Source organism: Delphinus delphis, chromosome 3 (assembly GCF_949987515.2).
Source record: "Delphinus delphis chromosome 3, mDelDel1.2, whole genome shotgun sequence".
In the NCBI taxonomy this organism is placed as follows: Eukaryota; Metazoa; Chordata; class Mammalia; order Artiodactyla; family Delphinidae; genus Delphinus; species Delphinus delphis.
The window spans coordinates 134,700,610-134,721,127 of NC_082685.1; the positions used below are offsets into that span (position 1 = coordinate 134,700,610).

The 20,518-nt window shown below is 35.6% G+C and overlaps 1 protein-coding gene across 2 annotated transcripts in view; it reads right to left on the reverse strand.

Annotated features, from left to right (window-relative positions):
- PARP8 (poly(ADP-ribose) polymerase family member 8) overlaps positions 1–20,518 on the reverse strand; it is a 178,133-nt gene that overhangs the window by 71,441 nt on the left and 86,174 nt on the right. For both annotated transcript variants that reach the window (XM_069540613.1, XM_060009513.2), the window contains 5 exons: positions 11,285–11,322; positions 4,527–4,616; positions 3,888–3,958; positions 2,320–2,397; positions 715–809 (listed from right to left, as the gene is read on the reverse strand). In XM_069540613.1, the coding sequence (XP_069396714.1) occupies positions 715–809; positions 2,320–2,397; positions 3,888–3,958; positions 4,527–4,616; positions 11,285–11,322 (372 nt within the window). The remainder of the gene's footprint in view (positions 1–714; positions 810–2,319; positions 2,398–3,887; positions 3,959–4,526; positions 4,617–11,284; positions 11,323–20,518) is intronic.

A 20,518-nucleotide genomic window follows, 5' to 3' on the forward strand; every position in this document is an offset into this window, starting at 1 on the left:
AGGTCAGGCTGTGAGAGGAGTCTGGAGACTTGGAGACCACCCTTTAGGAAGATAACAAAAATCTGAAACATCAGATCTGACTCATGGAAGGAAACAAGTACGATGGCAGAAAAGGGTTTTTCATAAATTAAGGAGAGAAAAGAAAGTCTAAATAGGGATGGTGGGGGTCTTCTGAATGATTAAAGTAATAGAAAATGGCCTGGAAATTTATCACCAAATAATATATTAAGTAACTGCAACAACAAAAAATAATTATCATTCAAACACACATTGCACAAACTTATGTCTTTTTTTCCTTTCTTTTCTTAGGGGCCAGATTACATATCACAATGTGATTTGGATACCAGCGGTTATGCATTATTGACTTTTATTGTTCACACAAATATGTCCTTAATTTATGATAACAACATGGGCTCAGCTGGCCAAATCTGTTACAGGAATTGATTATGATGCCACTCAAGACTGATATTTTATCAGACTAACTCTCCAAAAATAACTAATTTCTTTAATGAAATCAATGTAATCTTAAACCATGTGTACACACAAAAAAATCATAGCCATAAATATGCCATTTTGTGTAAGTAGAAACATAATAGACTCTCATATACTTTCAAATATAATTAAGCCCAAGGAAATTTCCACTTAACTCCAACAGAAAATTCCAGTGACTTTCCAAATAATTTTAAGTTGTATTCACCGAAGGTATTTATTTACCTGAGAGAAACTGCATGTGGCCCATATATCTCTCTCACTGCCGACAAATCAGCTTCGAGTTGGGGGTGCTTGTGCAGCTCCCCGTCATAGTTCACCTGATGAAAAGGGATAATTTAGAAATGACTTAGGGTAAAGAGAATCAAAAAAAATCAAAATACAAACAATCTCTTGGACAGGTGACCCTGTAGTTCTGCCATGGGCATTTTCTCTGTCGCCTTCATGAAAAAAGTATAGACAGTTCAGGGCTTCCCTGGGGGCGCAGTGGTTGGGATTCCGCCTGCCGATGCAGGGGACGCGGTCCGGGAGGATCCCGCGTGCGCGGAGCGGCTGCGCCCGTGGGCCGCGGAGCGGCTGCGCCCGTGCGCCATGGCCGCTGAGCCTGTGCGTCCGGAGCCTGTTACCCCGCAGTGGGAGGGGCCGCAGCGGTGAGAGGCCCGCGTACCGCAAAAAAAAAAAAAAAGTATAGACAGTTGAGCAATATATTCACTAAAGTTCTTAGGTTCACATACATCTAGTATAATTTATTATGCTTAAAAAGTAATATTTGACTACTTTGATACGAAGACAATGCCAATGTTAAAAGGAGTGAAGTGGCAGATAATCTGAAAAACTTCTAGACTGAAAAAAACATTTACTTCCCCCGTAAGAATTAGCAGTGTAAACAAAAATCGAAACTGGAAGAATTATTTTGCAGAATGTTAGAGTGTTATATTGGTTAAAGAATCATTAGGAAAAGTACCCCATTCCTAGTAAGGCATTCTGGAGAGAGGAAATCTAGTTTTATTTATGTCCGTCCATACCTCTACTGCCTTGCATACACTTGATTGACAGATTACTAATTTCTGATTCTGAATGAATAAATTGACTTGCATTCTTTACATAATAATAACTGGCTTTAAAGCATCTCTTTAACATATTACCTTTCCCTTAAACTATCCAAGTTACAAAGCATATTGGATCAAGAAGTTTACAGAAACAGAACAAGACAACTTATATAGCCATATCCTAAAATCAAGTGCTCAGTTTAAAATTTTAACATTATTCTGGAAAAATATAATGAATTCTTTCATATATATGCATATGTGGCTATGCTATTTTCATATATATAAATCATGATGTTTCTTCATAACAATTTTTAAACAAACACTTTAGTATAGAAGGAAAAGGAAGATAATGAATACAAATAATGAGGATGCTCGATAATTAGGGCCCATCAGTTTTTATAAAGGTTAATCACCTTCTATTTAAAACTAACAATTCATGCTTTTATTAGTGTCACCATTTCAAAATATTGACTGAGCACAATATGCTTAATAAATGTAAAAGTTAAAAGCATAATAAGATGCTGTCTGCAAAACATCTGTAATGAAGTTAAGACAACTTCAATGTAAATAAATGATTACAGTCAAATAATTGCAAAAGTAACCTTAATTTCTGAAAATATATAGAAAATGAGCGACAGACAAATTATAGGAATTTCCTTGTTAGTTACAGAACCCTGAACAACACACAGGTCTTTCAGATGACAAGCACAGATTTCCACTAGAACGTGTATGGCTACTGCTACCTTTGAGAGTGGCTATTCAGAGGAGCTGATGTGCTTACCTGTCCTCCATAATAAAATTCTTCAGAATCATTATCTCCTTCAGAATCTTCTTCCACCGTACTATTTTGTCTTGACTCCTTAAAATAATAGTAAGAAGGCAATTTTAATGGTCAAACTAGTTTTCCTCCTTCTGAAACTAAAGTAACAAGTGGCCATAATAGGTAGGTCTTATGCATACCATATGGATTTTAAATAAAAGAATTGTTGGTGCAGTACAAACCAAAAACAAAAAGGTAGTCAGAGACAATTTTGTGGGTGCATTAAGCTCTATGTACGTTTCACTGGTCTTGAGTTGTACAATTTAATATTTGATGTGTATAAAAAGCTACATCAATCAATTACAATTTTGGGTTTGTTCTGATAAAACATCTGAGCAGCTCACACTGATTCAATTTTTTATTAAAAAGTTCCTCAGCGTTATTTATCCCAGACTGTTCTCACTTCCACTGCCAACACCACATAATGGTATGAAAGAAAAGGCACTTTGAATCTAATAATATAAAACTCAAATTATGAAAATAAATACAAATCACATTATGAAGAGAACTTTGTAGAAATAATTTTAGATTTCAGATTTCAAAAGGATATTTAATTAAATATGCTTGAACTTGAAGTTTGAGTTTCTAATTAACTGAACCGTATCTGTTATGTGTCTAAAGTACAAACGACAAAAATTCATCTAAAGTAACTATTCCTATCCCTGACCCTTTTAAAATAATTAAGAGAAAGGTAGCTGCTTTTAGACACAGGAATCTATTAATTCAATGTTTTGTAATTATCCTTAAATTTCTAGATCAAATTTCAAATTACTAAGGCAAACAAAAAACCTAGAAAAGGGAATTTGGGTTTTATAAAATACAAACAGTTTTTGGTTTTAGCAGCAATAATGCTAAATCAGTGATTCTCAGTTTGGCTACTGAAGAGCACTATGAATGGTACAACACTGAGGGGAAGGCAGGGTTGCATTCAGTGCATAGTTTTAAAACCAAAGAATTGTCGGGTCCCACCACATTCATTTTGCTTGTTTAATGTCCCCGTATTTACTTACAGATTGAAGTAAATTTCTTGAAGGTGAGGAAAGGGGATAAGTTTGTTGTTGTTGTTTTAACACTGGCCAAAAATAAGACTATACCCAAGCTCTGTGCCCCTTTAGCTAGAAAGATCATCTTTTACAGATGAAATTTTAAGGGTCTGATCAAAACTATGTATACCACATACAGTTAATCTAAACATACAGTTTAGAATAACATACGGTTATTCTAAATATGTTACATAAGCGCTCTTCAATCAACTACATTATTTGATGAAAACACAGAGAACAAGTTAGGTTTTGTATGCACTTTATTTAGATTTAAACCAGATGTTCTTTCTATTACTTGAAAGGTAGCTAATTTTAGGCCACCATCTTTCCCATACATAAGTCCCTAAGCCAGGAGCGTGTACTTCATTCACTATATGCAATTTTAACCTAAATAATGATGATATTAACTACAAATACACAGTAAATTTCAAATATATCTATACTGTTTGAAGAAATATAATAAAACATAAAATGTAATTTACATACCTCCCCATTTTCCTTCTGCAATTTGGATTTTATGGATAAGCAACAGTTAATGTCATTTGTCTTTCTTAATTCTGAAAGTTATAATTAAAGAATCATTTTAGTTTTCAGTATACTATTTACCAAATATTTATAAGTTTCAGTATAAAAACACCCCATAGATGATTCTTTCTTTTGCAAGAGAAATTAAGGGATATTTTGAAATTATATTATGTTGGAGAATTATATTACATACAAACTATTCTGATTTTTCATTGCCCATAAAAATGTGCTCAAACTGAAGTGGCCACACTACAAATTCCTTCAGTTCTCACTATATATTTCATGGGATCTACATTGCCTTCAGTATGTTTTTTAAATATTCAGTTTGTCTGGCAGTATCATTATGAATGAAAATATTTTCACAAAAGCAAATATCTGCATAAGGCATTTAAATGGGACTTTTTAAAAGTACTAATTTATGCATTTTTAAAATTGTTGAAAAACAAATTAATGACTTTAAATAGAAAATCTGTATGGAAAACCAGATTTATAGATGCCAAAGATAAATACTATATGGGTTAAAAGAAACCGAAAAACAAAGCTACCTATAATCAAGAAAATATTAACCTGGAATTTAAGAAAATAGTGTATTCCTATTACCTGTTGCTATTCGATGAAAAATGACTGGAATTGGCTCTGTAGTAACTAATACATCTTCATCATTTTCTGAACTTGACACATATGTATTATCTGCAAAAGAAATATAGACAACTAAAGGCATAGTAACTTGAAAAAGTACAACCTTTATTAAAAAAAATTAAGGTATAGCCACATCGCTTCCAACACTCATAAGGCACACACTACTGTTCTGATTAATCTCAGAAAAAAAATGAAGTGAATTGCAGGTTTATGTGCGAATTAATTGTAAATAGCTTCTTTAAAGATGTTTGCATCTCCTAGACAAATATGGACTTTGGATAGAGACTATCCAAACACATCTCTAACATCCCATGCAGTAATGGATCATTTGGACGCAACTGGTTGCCTCAACTCATTGAAGAGCATCCTTCCCAATATCGGTATCAAGTATATGGTAATATGACACACGACTGTTATTTTTTTTGCTCATTGATGGTTACAGGGCATCTGTGACACAGCTATTCAACAAATATTTAACCAATTTTTAAATAATGGTCCTATAATATACTCATCAATGATGTATAAAAAATGTAAATATATATATATAAAAAATAAAAGTCTAAAATAGACCTAACCAACAACAGAAGCCTGTATCAATTTCTGCTAGGAGAAATGAGTGTTCAGATGACTTACCGAACACATGATAAAAGATCTTGAGCCCAGTTTTCATAATATTGTGTCAGTACAATGAGAACATGATTTTTAACTGATAGATAGCTAAGTCATTACTTTATTTCCAAAGAAACATCTGTACTGTTTTTAGACCTTGAGTAGTGACAGTGATATGTATTCACAACGTAGTCACAAAAGACTCTCAAAGTCAAAGGCTTTAAGTTATTCAGGAATCTGAGAGGAGATGCGGGTGGATTAGACTTGAAACAAAACAGGTTTGCCCCATTATTTTGATTTGTTCTAATTACAAATTTTGCCTTATTTCCTTTTCAAGTAGCATCTAGGAGGGTGTGAGGATTTTTGTGTTTATCAGGTGAGACCCCGGATTAAGAAACAGATTTAATATAACTTTTTAATTACTGTCTCATCATATTAGGTGAGCCTTTGACTGCTTATCTGGGGTCAGTAAACTCATACCTTCAGGTGAGGATCAACAGCTGCTCTGCTAAAACAGAGTTTTTAAATTTCTTAGCCCTCATTCAGAGGGTTCAGTCCATTTTTAAACCTCTTAAACCCTCATTCAGAGCCTTACTGATTCATTGTGCATAGTTTGGTTTTCCCTATGTACAATGGATTCCTTGACGCAAACTTGAGAAGAAAAAGCAATGGAAGCAATGCTGACCACCAACTCGAAGGAAAGATCCAGAAAAATCTGGACAGTGGACTCCATATCATGGAATATCTCAGTGTCATGGAATGAGGAGGATTGTACTAAAGCATCAAGAGGCAAATAAATGAGAACTTTCTGTTTAAGAAAACAGGGAAATGAGTAACTCAATTTAAAGGACCAAATGGCTCACACAAAGTGTTGACACTGGAAGGCAGTGAGGTGTGATTCAAGACAATATAACTCAGTAAATAATTGTTGCATAAAACCGAAAGACAGGATTAGGCATTCGACATATCATTTTCTAAGAGATTTTCTACCAGTCTGTAGTTTGATTAGTATTTAAGCATTAGAACACTTTTAATTTCTGCTTTTGGCTTAATTTACCCAAACCAAAATGTTTTCAGTTTGCATGACAGTATCCATTAAATAACCATTATGATACAATAGGCCAGATCACAGAGGTGTATTCAAGTCAAGAACAGAAATGTAAGAGCAGACAAAGCACTTCAAATCTAGACTCTGCTACCAATTAGCTGTTGATCCCTTTAACTCTAAGCCACTGTCTGCTTGGTTATAAAATGAAGAGGTTTGCTGATGATCTTTGAGGAGCGTCCCAGCTGTCTGAATTGATTCTATGTTTTCTTTTGTTGTTGTTTAACTAATTATTTCTAAATCTTCCTCAACCTATTCTGATATCTGTAATAATACGTTGTCTTTGTTTAGACATAGGAAAGTAGGACACAAAAGGATAAAGAATGCATTTAAGGCAACAGAATGAGCCAGTGACAGAACAGAATGCTTTCAAACTCAAATTCCTTCACGGGAAGAGTCTCCCACTTGAGTCTAAGGCTGGCAATTTCTTTTTCTGAAAGCTTCCGGGGACAGTTAGGTTCTTTAATGTGTATGTTTCGTAGAGAACCTGTAGATTCTTGTTAAAGGCTGTTAACAGTATGAATATTTTCTCTTCCCTTCCCTACCAGACTATGCAAGCATTACTGGAACTTCTGTGGACAAGGGAGAGGTGAGTAGAGAGCTACGGAAACGCATCTCTTAAATTACTGCTTTTATTCTATTTCTAATTTAAGCCAGCATTCCATTATTCATTACTATGTAACTTAATAGAAATAATTATAAACAATAACTATACTGGTTTTATAATACAATCTGCATATTTCCCCTACATATGATATTCATGTCAACCATCAAGCCAATCAATTATTATCCCTATTTTAAAGGTGAGGAAACCAAGGCTCAGAAAAATTAATTCACCCAAATTATTTAAGTAACTAAAGTAATTACACATAGCGTAGTAAGTGGTAAAACTGTCTGAATCCAAACATCAATGCTTTGCTATGTTTTTTTATATCAGGATATTGTCACTCAACAATTGCAGTATCTTGTAAAACATGTAAGAGAAATGAGAGAATTCATACCCTCCAGTAGGTAAGCCTCCCAACTAAAGGTGGTAACTGATGAGAAAGAATTCTGCTGGTCACAACAGAGTCAATTATCTGTGATTTGTAATATACTTACCTTTAAAAAACAGAAAATTGTCTACAGTAGAAACTCCACAGGTAAACTAGAAGGCTGCTTTATTTCTTCATTTTATTTGAATAGCCAATATATCTTTAGTATTTCATTTATATACGTTATTATATGTACCTAAAACTGAAGACCCTCTCAATTTTAATTTTCACAAAAACAAACTATGAAATGAGTTCCAATAGATGGCACAGGTAACTTAATAGATTAAAACTATAAAATGGCAAATCTGCTAAGGAATAAATAGGATGGCATAATCCTGAATTTGGAGGATTATACTAATACATGTTCATAGGGCAAAAAAAATTCCATACTGTATTTTCAAACTTAGATGATGAGATAAGCACTGAACCGTATTATCTAGAAAAAGTAGGAAAAAAATCCTAAGGAACATTAGCATCAGAAGGAATTAATAAAAGTACTATCAAGATTACTGCATTTAGAAATTAAAAGCAACATAAAAGAGAGCATTTGTTTGAAATAATTTTTAAAATAGACAAACTTTTTGGAAGAAAAAGCAAGGGGAGAAAAAGACAAGAATAAATATAAAATAACAGAAATGAGAAAGGAGAAATAACCACAGAGATGCAGAAGATTTTTAGACTTACAGACTGAATACTATTAAAAAAACTTTTTGCTGAAAAATTTGGACATTCCTCCAACATAGTGGGCTTTCAAGAAGAACACATGTTAAAAAATGACTAAGAAATAGAAACAAAGAACAGATTCATCAATCATGGCAGAAATATATGACAACTGCTCTAGAACCATCCCTAAAAAGATACCAGGCTCAGGGCTTCCCTGGTGGCGCAGTGGTGGAGCGTCCGCCTGCCGATGCAGGAGACACGGGTTCGTGCCCCGGTCCGGGAAGATCCCACATGCCGCAGAGCAGCTAGGCCCGTGAGCCATGGCCGCTGAGCCTGTGCGTCCGGAGCCTGTGCTCCGCAACGGGAGAGGCCACAACAGTGAGAGGCCCGCGTACGGCAAAAAAAAAAAAAAAAGAAAAAAGATACAGGCTCAGATAGATTTGCTAGCAAGTTCTATCAAATGCCAAAGAACAGTTTAATTCCGTCATCAATTTGAAGTATTTAGTAACAGAGTACATGACAAAGTACACGTAGTTCTTATAGAGCAGCCTTAAGATATCTGCTAATATATCTTGTCACCTTCTATTCAAAGGAGAAAACATACACGATACCTCATTAGATGCCAAACAAGAATTCGATAAAGACTTAATACTCATTCTCAAAAAAAAAAAAAGCTTAGTAAATGAGAAAAGCAATGATACTTGCTCTTCTGAAAGCGACTAGAAGCAAGCTCACTAATTTTGAGAAAAGGAACAAAGCTGCCAATTTTCCTATCTATTATTAAAAGTCATTCTGGAAGTTCTAGCCAGTGCAAGAGGAGAAAAAAATACAGGTATGAATACTGGAAAGGAAGAGCAAACATATCATTTTTATATAATATTATCTATATAAGAAATCAAGCATATTAACTGAACTCCTAGTACAAATAACTATGGATTAAAATTTAATAATGGGGAAAATATTATCATAGCAGTATTCACTTTGAAGAACGCTCCATAAAAATACTACTACTACTTCTTCCGCAGAAGTGAGAGGAATCAGAACTGAATTATAGACTTGGTTACCACCAAACTACACATCCTTGGGGAATAGTTAACTTCCCTCAGCACACTTCTTCAAGTATAGAATGTCATGATAGCACTTGTTCTTTCTATACACAAACTGGTATTTAGAATCCATTCAATCATGCATAAGAAAATACTTGGCATCAACCAATTCAAAATTCTATCCCCAAATGCACTAATCTCTCTCTCCATCTCTGTGTTTTATTTACACTTCTTTTTTATAAATTAAATTATATTGCCAGTTCACTATGAACTTGCTTCGTGATGTAAACTCAATTTTTAAAAGCACCAATGATAACCAATACTTTATGTTTTAATTTCAATTTTTGTATACTGTAGTTCCAGTGGGGCTCCCGTGTGGCGAGAGAAACCAGAGTAATACTTCTTGACCACAAGAGGGAGCTAAACATTTGGTTCACTTGGTTTATTAAAGGCATCTACCGTATTTCTTGCGCTACAGAATAATTCACTTACTGTCTTCAGGGGGCTTTCATTTGTGGCATTATTTCTATCACCCTGACTTAAATGTCCTGCATCTCTCTTGGGTGACATCTCTAGGAGCTGCCTCAGATGAGAAGCATAATAATCATAATATTTACAATAAATAGTGGGGCTTTTATTTTCCTAATATATTTAAGCAAAATTCAGCATCAAAAACATACTATATCATAATAAGGGAGAGGGCTGATTGCAAAACCAGCTAAGAAATTTTTTTTCTTTACACATCTCATGTCTTGGTTCTTCCAATAATATCTGCCTAGAATACTTTTTATACTATTAAAAATAGGCATATTTTTAATAATGAATAACTCTCCTTGTAAAATTGCACCATAGTTTTATAGAATGTTATGCTTAAAACATATGGAGATCATAGCAAAACAACTGTAAGGGAACTTATGATATGTGAAAATTATTTTAAAATGTAACATTTGATCTTACAAAAAGGTTAAATGCATAACGCAAATTGCCACTGGAAATACTTTGCTTAAAGGCTAAAAAAATATATTACAATATCCTCATACCACATTATTAACTAATTATTTTTTAAAAAATACTCAAAGTATACGTAATCAAAGTTACTTATAGCAATCTACTCATTTTATACAGAAAATTATGATCCCAGTCATGCACAGTAAGTGAATAAAATGGCTAGATTTGAATAGGAATTGGAATTGTGATTTCAATTTATGACCCTGAGAGATCAGAACAGTTAGTGTGGTAACCATCAGATTTTATTAAGTAAGAATGCTGGAGTAAAAAATATATATATGAAACATAGGCAGTTAAAATTTGCTAATCTTTGCCACAGAATATGATAAAAAAATAGATTCTTGCATTATACTTTTTTCTTTGGGGTAAACTAATCAAGTCATATTTGATCTACACTAAGTCTACAGTGCTCGTGCTCTTACTCAAGATAAAATTACAGACATCATGAGTGAGAAAAACACTAAAGATAAAGTCCAAATTATCATGACTTAAATACTGGCATACACATCCTGGGCTCTGGTGAGATTACAGTGAGTCTAGAAAGTAAGACTGAACATGGCCTAGAAGAAAGATACTGGTTTGATCAATAGAAAAATAGATCTGTAGTGACCTTATATTCAGTTTTCTATGGACAAATGTGTGTGGATCTAGTAATCTATTTCAGGACACACGGTGAGGACAGCTGTGCATATGCAAGAAGCCTAGTACAGTCTAGCAGGATGGTCCACGGGCTCTGGACTATTGGGTTCAAATTGCAGTTCTTCCTCTTACTAGTAGTGTCATCATTCATCTGTAAAATGAGGATATTACAGTAACAACCTCAGAGAGTTGTTGTGAGATGTGTTCAACTGTATATAAATTTAGAGAAATTAAGAAAGGCCTATTATTTTCAAATATTACTATTATTTTTAGCTACTATTTTAGCTGTTACTCCTACCCATTATTTTTAGAGTATGAAAGCCAACAACTAAACCAGTTTATTCATTTTAATTGTAATGAGGTAAATATACAGGATGAAGCTATCATATTGACTCAAGGAAAGTAGTTTCACGGGAGAACTATTTTGATTCTGTACTGTGTCTCAGGGTGAGACATGTAACTCACAGGCAATCAACAGAATTCTTTTATTTTGTCTTTCCCTGCCAACCCTTCACCCCTAGATATATTTATATACATTTTACATCTCCAGAAGAAAAAACTATTCAAAGAATCATGGCATGAATATTTGTAATAAAAAGAAAAAGAAAAACATACCTGGGTAATCTTCAGATACATGTACTGAATAGGATACACTGTTAAAACAGGAAAAAAAAAAAGAGAGAGAGAGAAAAGAAAGGCTCAAGTTACTGCTAAGGCAAACATGCTTTTACACAATGACAACCAACCCCGTGTTACCCATTACTTTATATAGATAAAAGTATAGATACCAAAATGGATTAGAAAACGTCTTTGATATTTGACACAGGAAACTTACAGATTTTTAAGATATATGACATAGTAATATATATCTTTTGTGATACTTTTTTTAGTATAGCTAGGTCTTTTATCTCAGCAATGTCTAACATTCAGTAATTTATGATCATGTGCATTGTCTGCTCAGGTTTTATCAAATCATCTTTTCTTACCAGAAGAGAAGTATTTCTCCTGTTTAGTATGGCACTCAAGAATTTAAACATTTATAAATTTAAACATTTATTTTTAATATTGCTTCCTCACAATATGTTGTGCTTTTGAAACACTTCCTTTTCTTCAAAGAACTAACAAAATTATGACAGTGTAACTAATAGCTATTCATCAGCCGATCTTTCATCATTACTATATATAATAAATAAACTACCTCCTGTTCTCAGAAGGATTGAGTTGTTTCAAAAATCATTTTTAACAACTCCTTTTTCAGTTAACTCCACTGTCTCTATGTACCTATCTCATAGGACATATGGGGATTTGTCATACTTTGTTTACTCTCCTCTCTGTGTCAAGTAGATTGCAAGTCTCCTGAGGTTACGGTCCATGTCTATTTGTATTTTCAGCACAATTACCTATGGTAAACACATGAGCATGACGCACAGCACATATTCAATATTAGCTTTTTGGATGGGTCAGTGGAGCTGCCACCTGTCACAGAGAAGTCAAACTTGAGTTCGAGTTCAGCCAAAGTAACTGCCCGTTAAGACCAAAAAAATATCAATTCTCTTTGAAGAAACGTACAGAATACAGAGCCTATGTAACGTATCATTCACAAAGTGAAAACAGTCCAAATTACTTGACATGAACAAACAGGAACCTTGAACCAACATTCGAGAGAAAATTTAACCCAAGTGTTGGGATTAGCCCTCAATGATGTTAAAACAGTTAATAAGTATGGTTAAGGATGTAAAGGAAAATCCAATCTCAAGAAGAAACAAACAAAGACATCATCAGGGTCTTGTGGGACACTAGCAAAACAGCAAATATTTTATATAATTAGAGTTTTAGAAGGTGAAAAGAGAGAGAATAATGCAGGGGAAAACAAGCTGAAAATCTCCTAATTTGGGTGAACGACATAGATGTATAGATTGAAGAAGCTCAGAAAATCCCAAACGGGATAAGTGCAAAGAAAATTAATTCTAGGTACACATAGTCAAACTGCTGAAAACCAAATATAAAGAAAAAAAATTTAAAGAAGAGAAAAAAATGGCACATTACATATAGGGAAACAAGAATCAGTGTTAAGTTTTCGTAAGAAACTATGGAGGACACAGGACAGTTGAACAGTAAAGAGCTGGGGCGGGAGGGGACCAGGGGGGTAAACAAACAACTATGAAACCAGAATTCTTTATCCAAGCTATATATCTGTCAAGAATGAAGGCAAATAAAGAAGCTTTCAGATACGAGGAAATTGTGGAAACATGTCCCAGCAGACCTAAAGTACAAGAAATCCCAAATGAAGTTCTTCAAGCTGAATGATATCAGAAATTCAAATACCCAGAAGGAATGAAGAGCACCAAAAATTGTAAACATAAAAGACTATTTTTCTCTTAATGTTTTTAAAATATACATAGCTGTTTAAAGTAAAAATTCTAACACTTCATAGTGTGATTTATAACATATGTAAATGTAGTACACATGACAGTTACAGCATAATGTCAGGGAGGGGTTAAACGGTCACATACAGTTTCAAGGTCCTTAATCTTATGGGAAATGGTATAATATTAACCCTAAATAATAACTCTAAGAAAACTTCGGATATATACTGTAATTCCTAAAGCAAGCACAAAATAAGATTAAAAACAATAATAAATTAAATGGAATTCTAAAAGCATTTTGGAACCTTTAATCCAAAAGAAAGCAGGAACAGAGGAACAAAAAACAAGGGACAAATAGAAAACAAAATAATAAATGGTGCCTGAATCCTACCATAGCAAGAATTGCCTTAAATGCTAATGGACTAATAAACACATTGAGTAAAAGGCAAAGGTGGACAGATGGATTAAAAAAAGCTAGATCCAACTCTATGCTGTCTTTAAGAGATCCACATTAAATAAAAAGACACAGGTAGTTTGAAAATTTTTAAATGGAAAAGATATACCATGCAAAGGTAAGCATAAGAAGACTGAAGTGTTTAACAAAGACCTCAAGACAAAGATACAAAGAGATCATTCATAATATAAACGGGTCAATTCATCAGGATGAAGGCACAATAATCATGAATGTGCATATGTACCACCTAACAACACAGCTTCAAAAACCATGAGACAAAACCTGACAGAATTAAAGAGAATAACAGACAACTCCACAGTCACAGTATGAGAAACTGACAGAACCAACCCCCCCCCCCCCAAAAAAACTCATTAAAGACACAGATGATCTAAACTAGATTTTCACTGAAAACTACAACCACAAAAGATATTCAAAAGAATATCTTTTTCTTTTCAGGTACACATGGATGCAACTCACCAAGATAAATCATACACTGGTCTGTAAAACTAGTCTTAATAAATTTGAATGGATGGATGATCAGGATTCAGTAGTTTATATCCTGGGTTTCCTGGCTCATCTTGTCCTATGACACTAAGTCATAAGTCCTCAAGAAGCCACTGCCTTTTAGAATTTGTGACTGGGCTTTGTGACTGTGGCCACAGGCGATGCAACCCTCCCAGGCAAGCCCAGGTCTCCAGACTCCACCCGCCAAATCCCTGGCATGTTGCTTAGTCCTTGGAAAGAGATTAGGCAGAGACAAGAAAGACTAAATAAAGAAAAGAGTAGGAAAGAAAGATGGTTAGTAATGAGACCAAGTGCTGATATACTGTTCTTTCATAAAGCATATTTAATTGCTCAATTAATTCAAGAAGCATTTCTTGGTAACCTGGTAGAAGCCAAACACTGTGTTAATGCCAAATAAGATTTAGGTAGGAAAAAAATCAGGAGATAACTGAACGATTAATTCAGAGGGAAGCAAAGAATATGAAACATAATGAATATGCTAGACAAAGGAACTTGAATATTTTAAAGCACAACAGTCCTTTCTTTCTTAATAATTATAGATTCACACGAAGTTACACGGACAGTGCAGCGAGGTCTCACGGATCTTCACCAAGTTTCCCCCACTGATTATATCTTCTCTTCCTACAGCACAACATCAAAAGCAGGAAATCAACATTAGTGTAAAATCTGGGTGCAGTTCTATCTATGTCATTTGTTCACATTTGCTTCGTGTGCCTATCACTCGGAGAGTGATACAGAAATCCAGATACAGAACTATCTGATCCAGATACAGAACTATCTGATCACTCGGAGAGTGTTCCCTCATGCTGCCGTCTTCAGGGTCAAGGCTGTCTCCCTTCACCCCAGCATTCCTAAACCCAGACAGCCACTAATTAATTCTCCACCTCTGTAATTCTGTCATTTCAAGAGTATTATATAAGTGAAATCAGACTGTGACGCATAATAGAAGTTTAAGACAAAATAAGTGTCTTGAAAAAATTACTGTGATTGGAAACATTTAGGATAGACTGAAGAGGAGAGACATTGAATTTAGTAATAAAATAATGAGCAAATATCAGTGAGGAGGTGCCTATTGGAAAGGAGAAGGAAGAACAAATGGCAGATGTTGAACCCCAGCCAAGAGCCCAGCTTTGGGCCCTGAATCAAATGCCAAAACTTAGAAGATAAAATAACCAGGCCAGTGGAGCCTCAGACAAGCTGGGGGAAATATACACCATGATCCCGTGTGAATTTCTTTCCCCACAATTCATTCCCTTCTACAATGGAACTGTACTTGCAGAAATGAAATCACTGATGATCAAGGCAACCCTTTATCTGGCAGTACTATGTGACAGAACCTGGGACCTTGCCAGAGATTATACTCAGTACTAAATTGGGTTAATTCTCAATAGCTTACCATCTCAACCAACAGCACTTGGTTTCATTTTTCATCCGAATCAATGTTTAAATCCAAAGTGAAGGCTTAATACATTCCCATGTCTAACTCCAATTAGGAAGACTGCTGTGATTAGGGCCAAACAAACAGGATCAAATTCCAGCTTTGAGCTGGGTGGCATAAGAAAAGTCATTTTCTATACACTCAGCTTCCATCCCTTTTCAGTAAAATGGGGGAATCCAGACCTACCTTACAAGCCTGCTGTGATGATTTAATGGCTTAACAGCTGTAAAGTCCCCAGGACAACGCCAGACACACAGCGGCAGGTGCCAAGTAATTTTAGTCAGCTTCCAGTACAAGCAACGAAAATTTACAGAAGTGAAATTTTACATGACTGAATGTTCTCTGGGGAACTCGATTTGCTCAAAATCACAATATATTACATTTTTCAGAGACCAAAGCTAACATGGATGATTTTATTTTATGATTGTATTATCCTCATGATATTAAGAGACATTCCCATGTTCATGATCACACCTAATTTTTCAAATACAAAATAGAAAACAAAAGCCCTACAAAGTAATGCATCAGCCCCTGTGATATATAGCATCTTCTTGGTGTACACCAGAAGGAATATCACCAGAGCTGTAAAATCCAATTCAGTTTCACTAACAGAGTCCTTAGGGAAACAATCTAGTATCAATAGAAGCAGACATGCATGATTAAACTAAAGGACCTAAAAGGTAGGACCAAAAAGAGAGCAAAGGACCAAGCTTAAATAGATAGGAGAGTAAGGGTAGCATATGCTGTACATAATAAATACTAAAGCAGGCAAAAATACTGAGAAGTCAAAGTGAAAGAGGGTGAACATGAGAAGGACGAAAAACCTGGAGCAAACTCTAAAATTCTGATTAAAAAACAAAAATGCCTTCAGATATTTGGAATTCGCTGAATTACAATTACATTGAGGTGCTTTGCCAGAGAAATTAAGGTCCGTCTATGTGTGTTTGGCGTATACTGTATACACCGCACAGTACGAGGTTCTTAATATCACAAGTTTAAAACTAGAATCTGTAAGTTATTTCATAACCTCAATAACTTTTTAGATAAAATGGTTGCTTCCACCTCTTATTCCTCTGAAAGCATCTATCCCAGTTAAAGATACCTCCCGATAGCCAAGAGCCTCTGGAGAAGTTCCTGGGAGAGCCCTTAGATGTTCAGTATCTGCCTAATCTTGTGTTTGTTTATATATTTTTTTAAAATCATGCATAAGGTCATTAAAATCATTCATAAGGTCATTCTTGTATCAATTCACCATCTGCTCCATTACCATCCTCTTCCTTTTGAAATGTCTGCAGAGAGCTGAAAGTAGATAGAGTTGAGATCTAGTTCTCAAGCTCGCAGATCTAAGGAAATTCTTTAAGAACAGGAAGGAGCTAAAGGAAGATGGCAGTTTTAACACAACAGAGAAGGGAACTCAGACTTGAAAGAGTTTTAGACCAAGAACACCTGTCAGTGGTACTGAATTCAATATCTGTATTATACAAGTGGGCCCCCAAATGCTGTGACTTTCTGCCATCTCTAACTCAAAACTCCCAGATCCTGAACTCATACTTCACCCAGGGGCTTTGACAGAGCAAGAAAAAAACAGTATTTTATTGAGTAATACCTTTTACCTTATCCTCTAAAATCTAAAGCAATTTCTTCGATAAACCAAATCTTTTCCTATCTTTTCTCTTCCAGTTAGATCACTTTTAGAATTTACATGAGAGAAAGCAAAATGCAGAAACTAACACAAAATTGCAGGTAATGGCAAGCAGTCCTCCACCCTCCTTGCATCCAGAAAGAAGGAAATGTCTGTCTTTTTATCTAAGACTAATATCATCTCGATTTATAGATCCCATAAACCCACACTCCATTCGGTACCTTTTTCTATTAATTTAATCTAACAATGCCACCATTTGAAATTAATCAAAAATGTGCTATTATGCAAATGAGAAAAGATTTGTCCACAAAGATATTAATGGTAGCACTATTTAAAATGAAAAAGTGCCCCCCAAAACCAAGAGTGCCAATAATAGGATTATACAAACTATTATATACACACAATGTGATGCTAGGCAACTGTGAAAAAGTAATGGTGTAAAATAATATGTAATGAAAGAGATAACTGGGCTTCTCTGCTGGCACAGTGGTTAAGAATCCTCCTGCCAATGCAGGGGACACGGGTTCGAGCTCTGGTCCGGGAAGATCCCACATGCCTCGGAGCAACTAAGTCCGTGTGCCACAAATACTGAGCCTGCACTCTAGAGCCCGCGAGCCACAACTCCTGAGCCCACGTGCCACAACTACTGAAGCCCGCGCACCTAGCACTTGTGCTCCGCAACAAGGGAATCCACCGCAAGGAGAAGCCTGTGCACCACAACGAAGAGTAGCCCCCGCTCGCCGCAACTAGAGAAAGCCCACGGGCAGCAATAAAGACCCAACACAGCCAAAAATAAATAAATAAATAAAATAAATTTATTAAAAAAAAAAAAGAAAGAGGTAAGTGTTTCTACTACAATAAGGTACATACAAAAATGTAGACTGCTGTAACATTTTCATTTAAAATGTGTAAATGCATATCTACTACAAACATATACAGATAGAAACATGGCTTGAAAAATAATGACAAACTTCAACAGTTGCTATCTTTTGGTTATTGGATGAAAGGGAACTCTATTCTTTGTTTATATCTGTATTGTTTCAATCCTTATAATAAATGTGAACTGTGTAAAAAGTAAAAAAGCTAGTAATGTTTAAGCTCTCCCTTTACCTTGTAGCCTTTTTTATCACCATACTTTTCTTCTGAAAGTTAAGTTTTTACAAAGAATAATCTCACCTGTTCTCACTAGCCACGCACTTTACATGCACATTACTATCCGGCTTCCACGCCTGGTACTACTACTCCCGCAAAATTCTGCTTCTTCAGGTCACCACTGACCTTTTTTATTTTTCTAGTTCCTTTCTTACACAAGTTCTCAGATGCATTCAATAACAACGAAGATGTCATGAAACCCTCCTTCCTTGGTTCCTGAACTCCCCCTCTCCCAGGGTCCCGCTTGCTTTTGATGTCTTCTTAATCTCTTTCAATATTTCACGTTTCATGTTGTTTTCATATTTCAATGCTTTCCAGCCATGCTGACTGCTCTATTTTTTCACATGAGTAATCTCAACTATATCCATAAGTGTCTCCAACCAGCTATAAGCAGAAGACTCAAAAATTCCCTATCTCTAAATCAAGCAGGCAGCTTCTTCTTTTTCCTCACATTTCCCATAGGATATTCTGAAAGCATATTAAACCCAACACATACAAAACAAAACTCATAGCCTTCTTTACGTTAATTTTCAACTCAGCAAATTAAATACCAAGAAACTTGGTAAAAATAAGAGCAGCGGCTGCTCTTAGGAGCTAGGGATCAACTTACCACTTGACCACTCAGGGCACAAGCCCCTTGGCCACTTTCTGGAGCAGGGAAATTCTGATATGGTAGATCTAAAGTGGAACCTGGGAGTGTGCATCTCTAAAAAGCACCCCAAGCGATACCGATGAAGGTAAGCTCTGGATCTTGTTTTCAAAAACATATAAATACTGATCCTGTGGAATAAAATTCTAACTCTTTAGCATGTCTCCCAAGGCTCTTCACGATCTGACCTTTAAGCACCTGACCAGCCAAAACCCTGATAAATACCCACAGACCTTAACTTCCAACCATTTCAGGTTCTACCATTCCCGAAACAGGTCAGCGTTTTCACACAAAGGAACGTGGTGGCATCAGACTGTTGGGCTTGGAAGCTGGCTCTGCCATTATTAACTGTGCGACCGAGGGCTAGATAACTAACTGCTCTCTGCCTCAGTTTCCTCATCTGTAGTACCTATCTTTTGGGGTTGTTGTTAGGAGTAAACAAGTGAATACAGGTAAAGCACTGAGAAGAAAAAAACTGACACCAAAGTAGTCAATAAACATTAGCTGCTTCATTAATAATATTATTAATTGACTATTACTTCTGCACGTAGACTTACTTTCCTAGAACACACGCCCCTCCACCCTCAAGATTCAGTGTGAAGAACAACTTCCCATGAAACTTCAATAACCCAGGTAGACTTGGGTTTTCTTTCCTTCATGTCCCACTTCACCTTGACCTTAACTGTCCTTAGACTGAAGGTACAGACCAAACATTTTCATCTTCAAATTCCCAGGGCTCTGACAGAGTAACTTATCAATAAAATAATTTCTGAATAAATGAACAGATCATATCTTTTTCCTAAATTACCTGAAGATATACCATGACAGTCCTGGACAGAATACCTACCAAGTACTAGGCAAGTGCTCAAATATTTGATAAAAATCAGCAAATGCAGGTACCCAGCAGTTCTCCCTGTGGGTACACACCACTGTTCATGTGAGTGTCAGGCCCTTTCATCACATTCTCTTCACAGGCTTTTTGTGATATACAGAAGTAGAAGTGGTTCTGAACACCCAGGTCATGTGTGTTCTCTGTCTTTTTCATTTTCAAATCAACATAATGAGGATGATACTTGAATTACTACCAGACCTGATAGCATGAGCTGAAATTCAACGACACGATATAGAGGAAGATCTCTGAGATGCTCTAAAAAATGGAAGCACCAGTTATTTTCACAAAAAATAGACATGTTAGCATTTCAAACTGATCAGTAGTTTAATTAATTTACTTGTAGGAGAGCAGTACACATGGAAGTCTTTATTTAATCTACTCCTATCCTGAAAGTATAGAAGAAAGAATGTCAGTTCTCCTGGACAGAAGAGGCAGTGGTATGCAAAATGTTTGAGCAGGAATTTGTTGCAACATCATATATTCCATGCAAGGAATAAGCATGATTTACTCAAGGCCTCCAGTGAAAAGCCTGCGAATATATCTGCCTCCCTTCCTCTGTTCCTCTCAACATGAAGACAAGAGCAGGAAGCTCTCACTCCAGAACAGAAGGCTCATCTTTCCCACCAAGGAAATAAATTGTTTTTTTGTTTTTTTCTTGCGGTATGCAGGCCTCTCACTGTTGTGGCCTCTCCCGTTGCGGAGCACAGGCTTCGGACGCGCAGGCTTAGCGG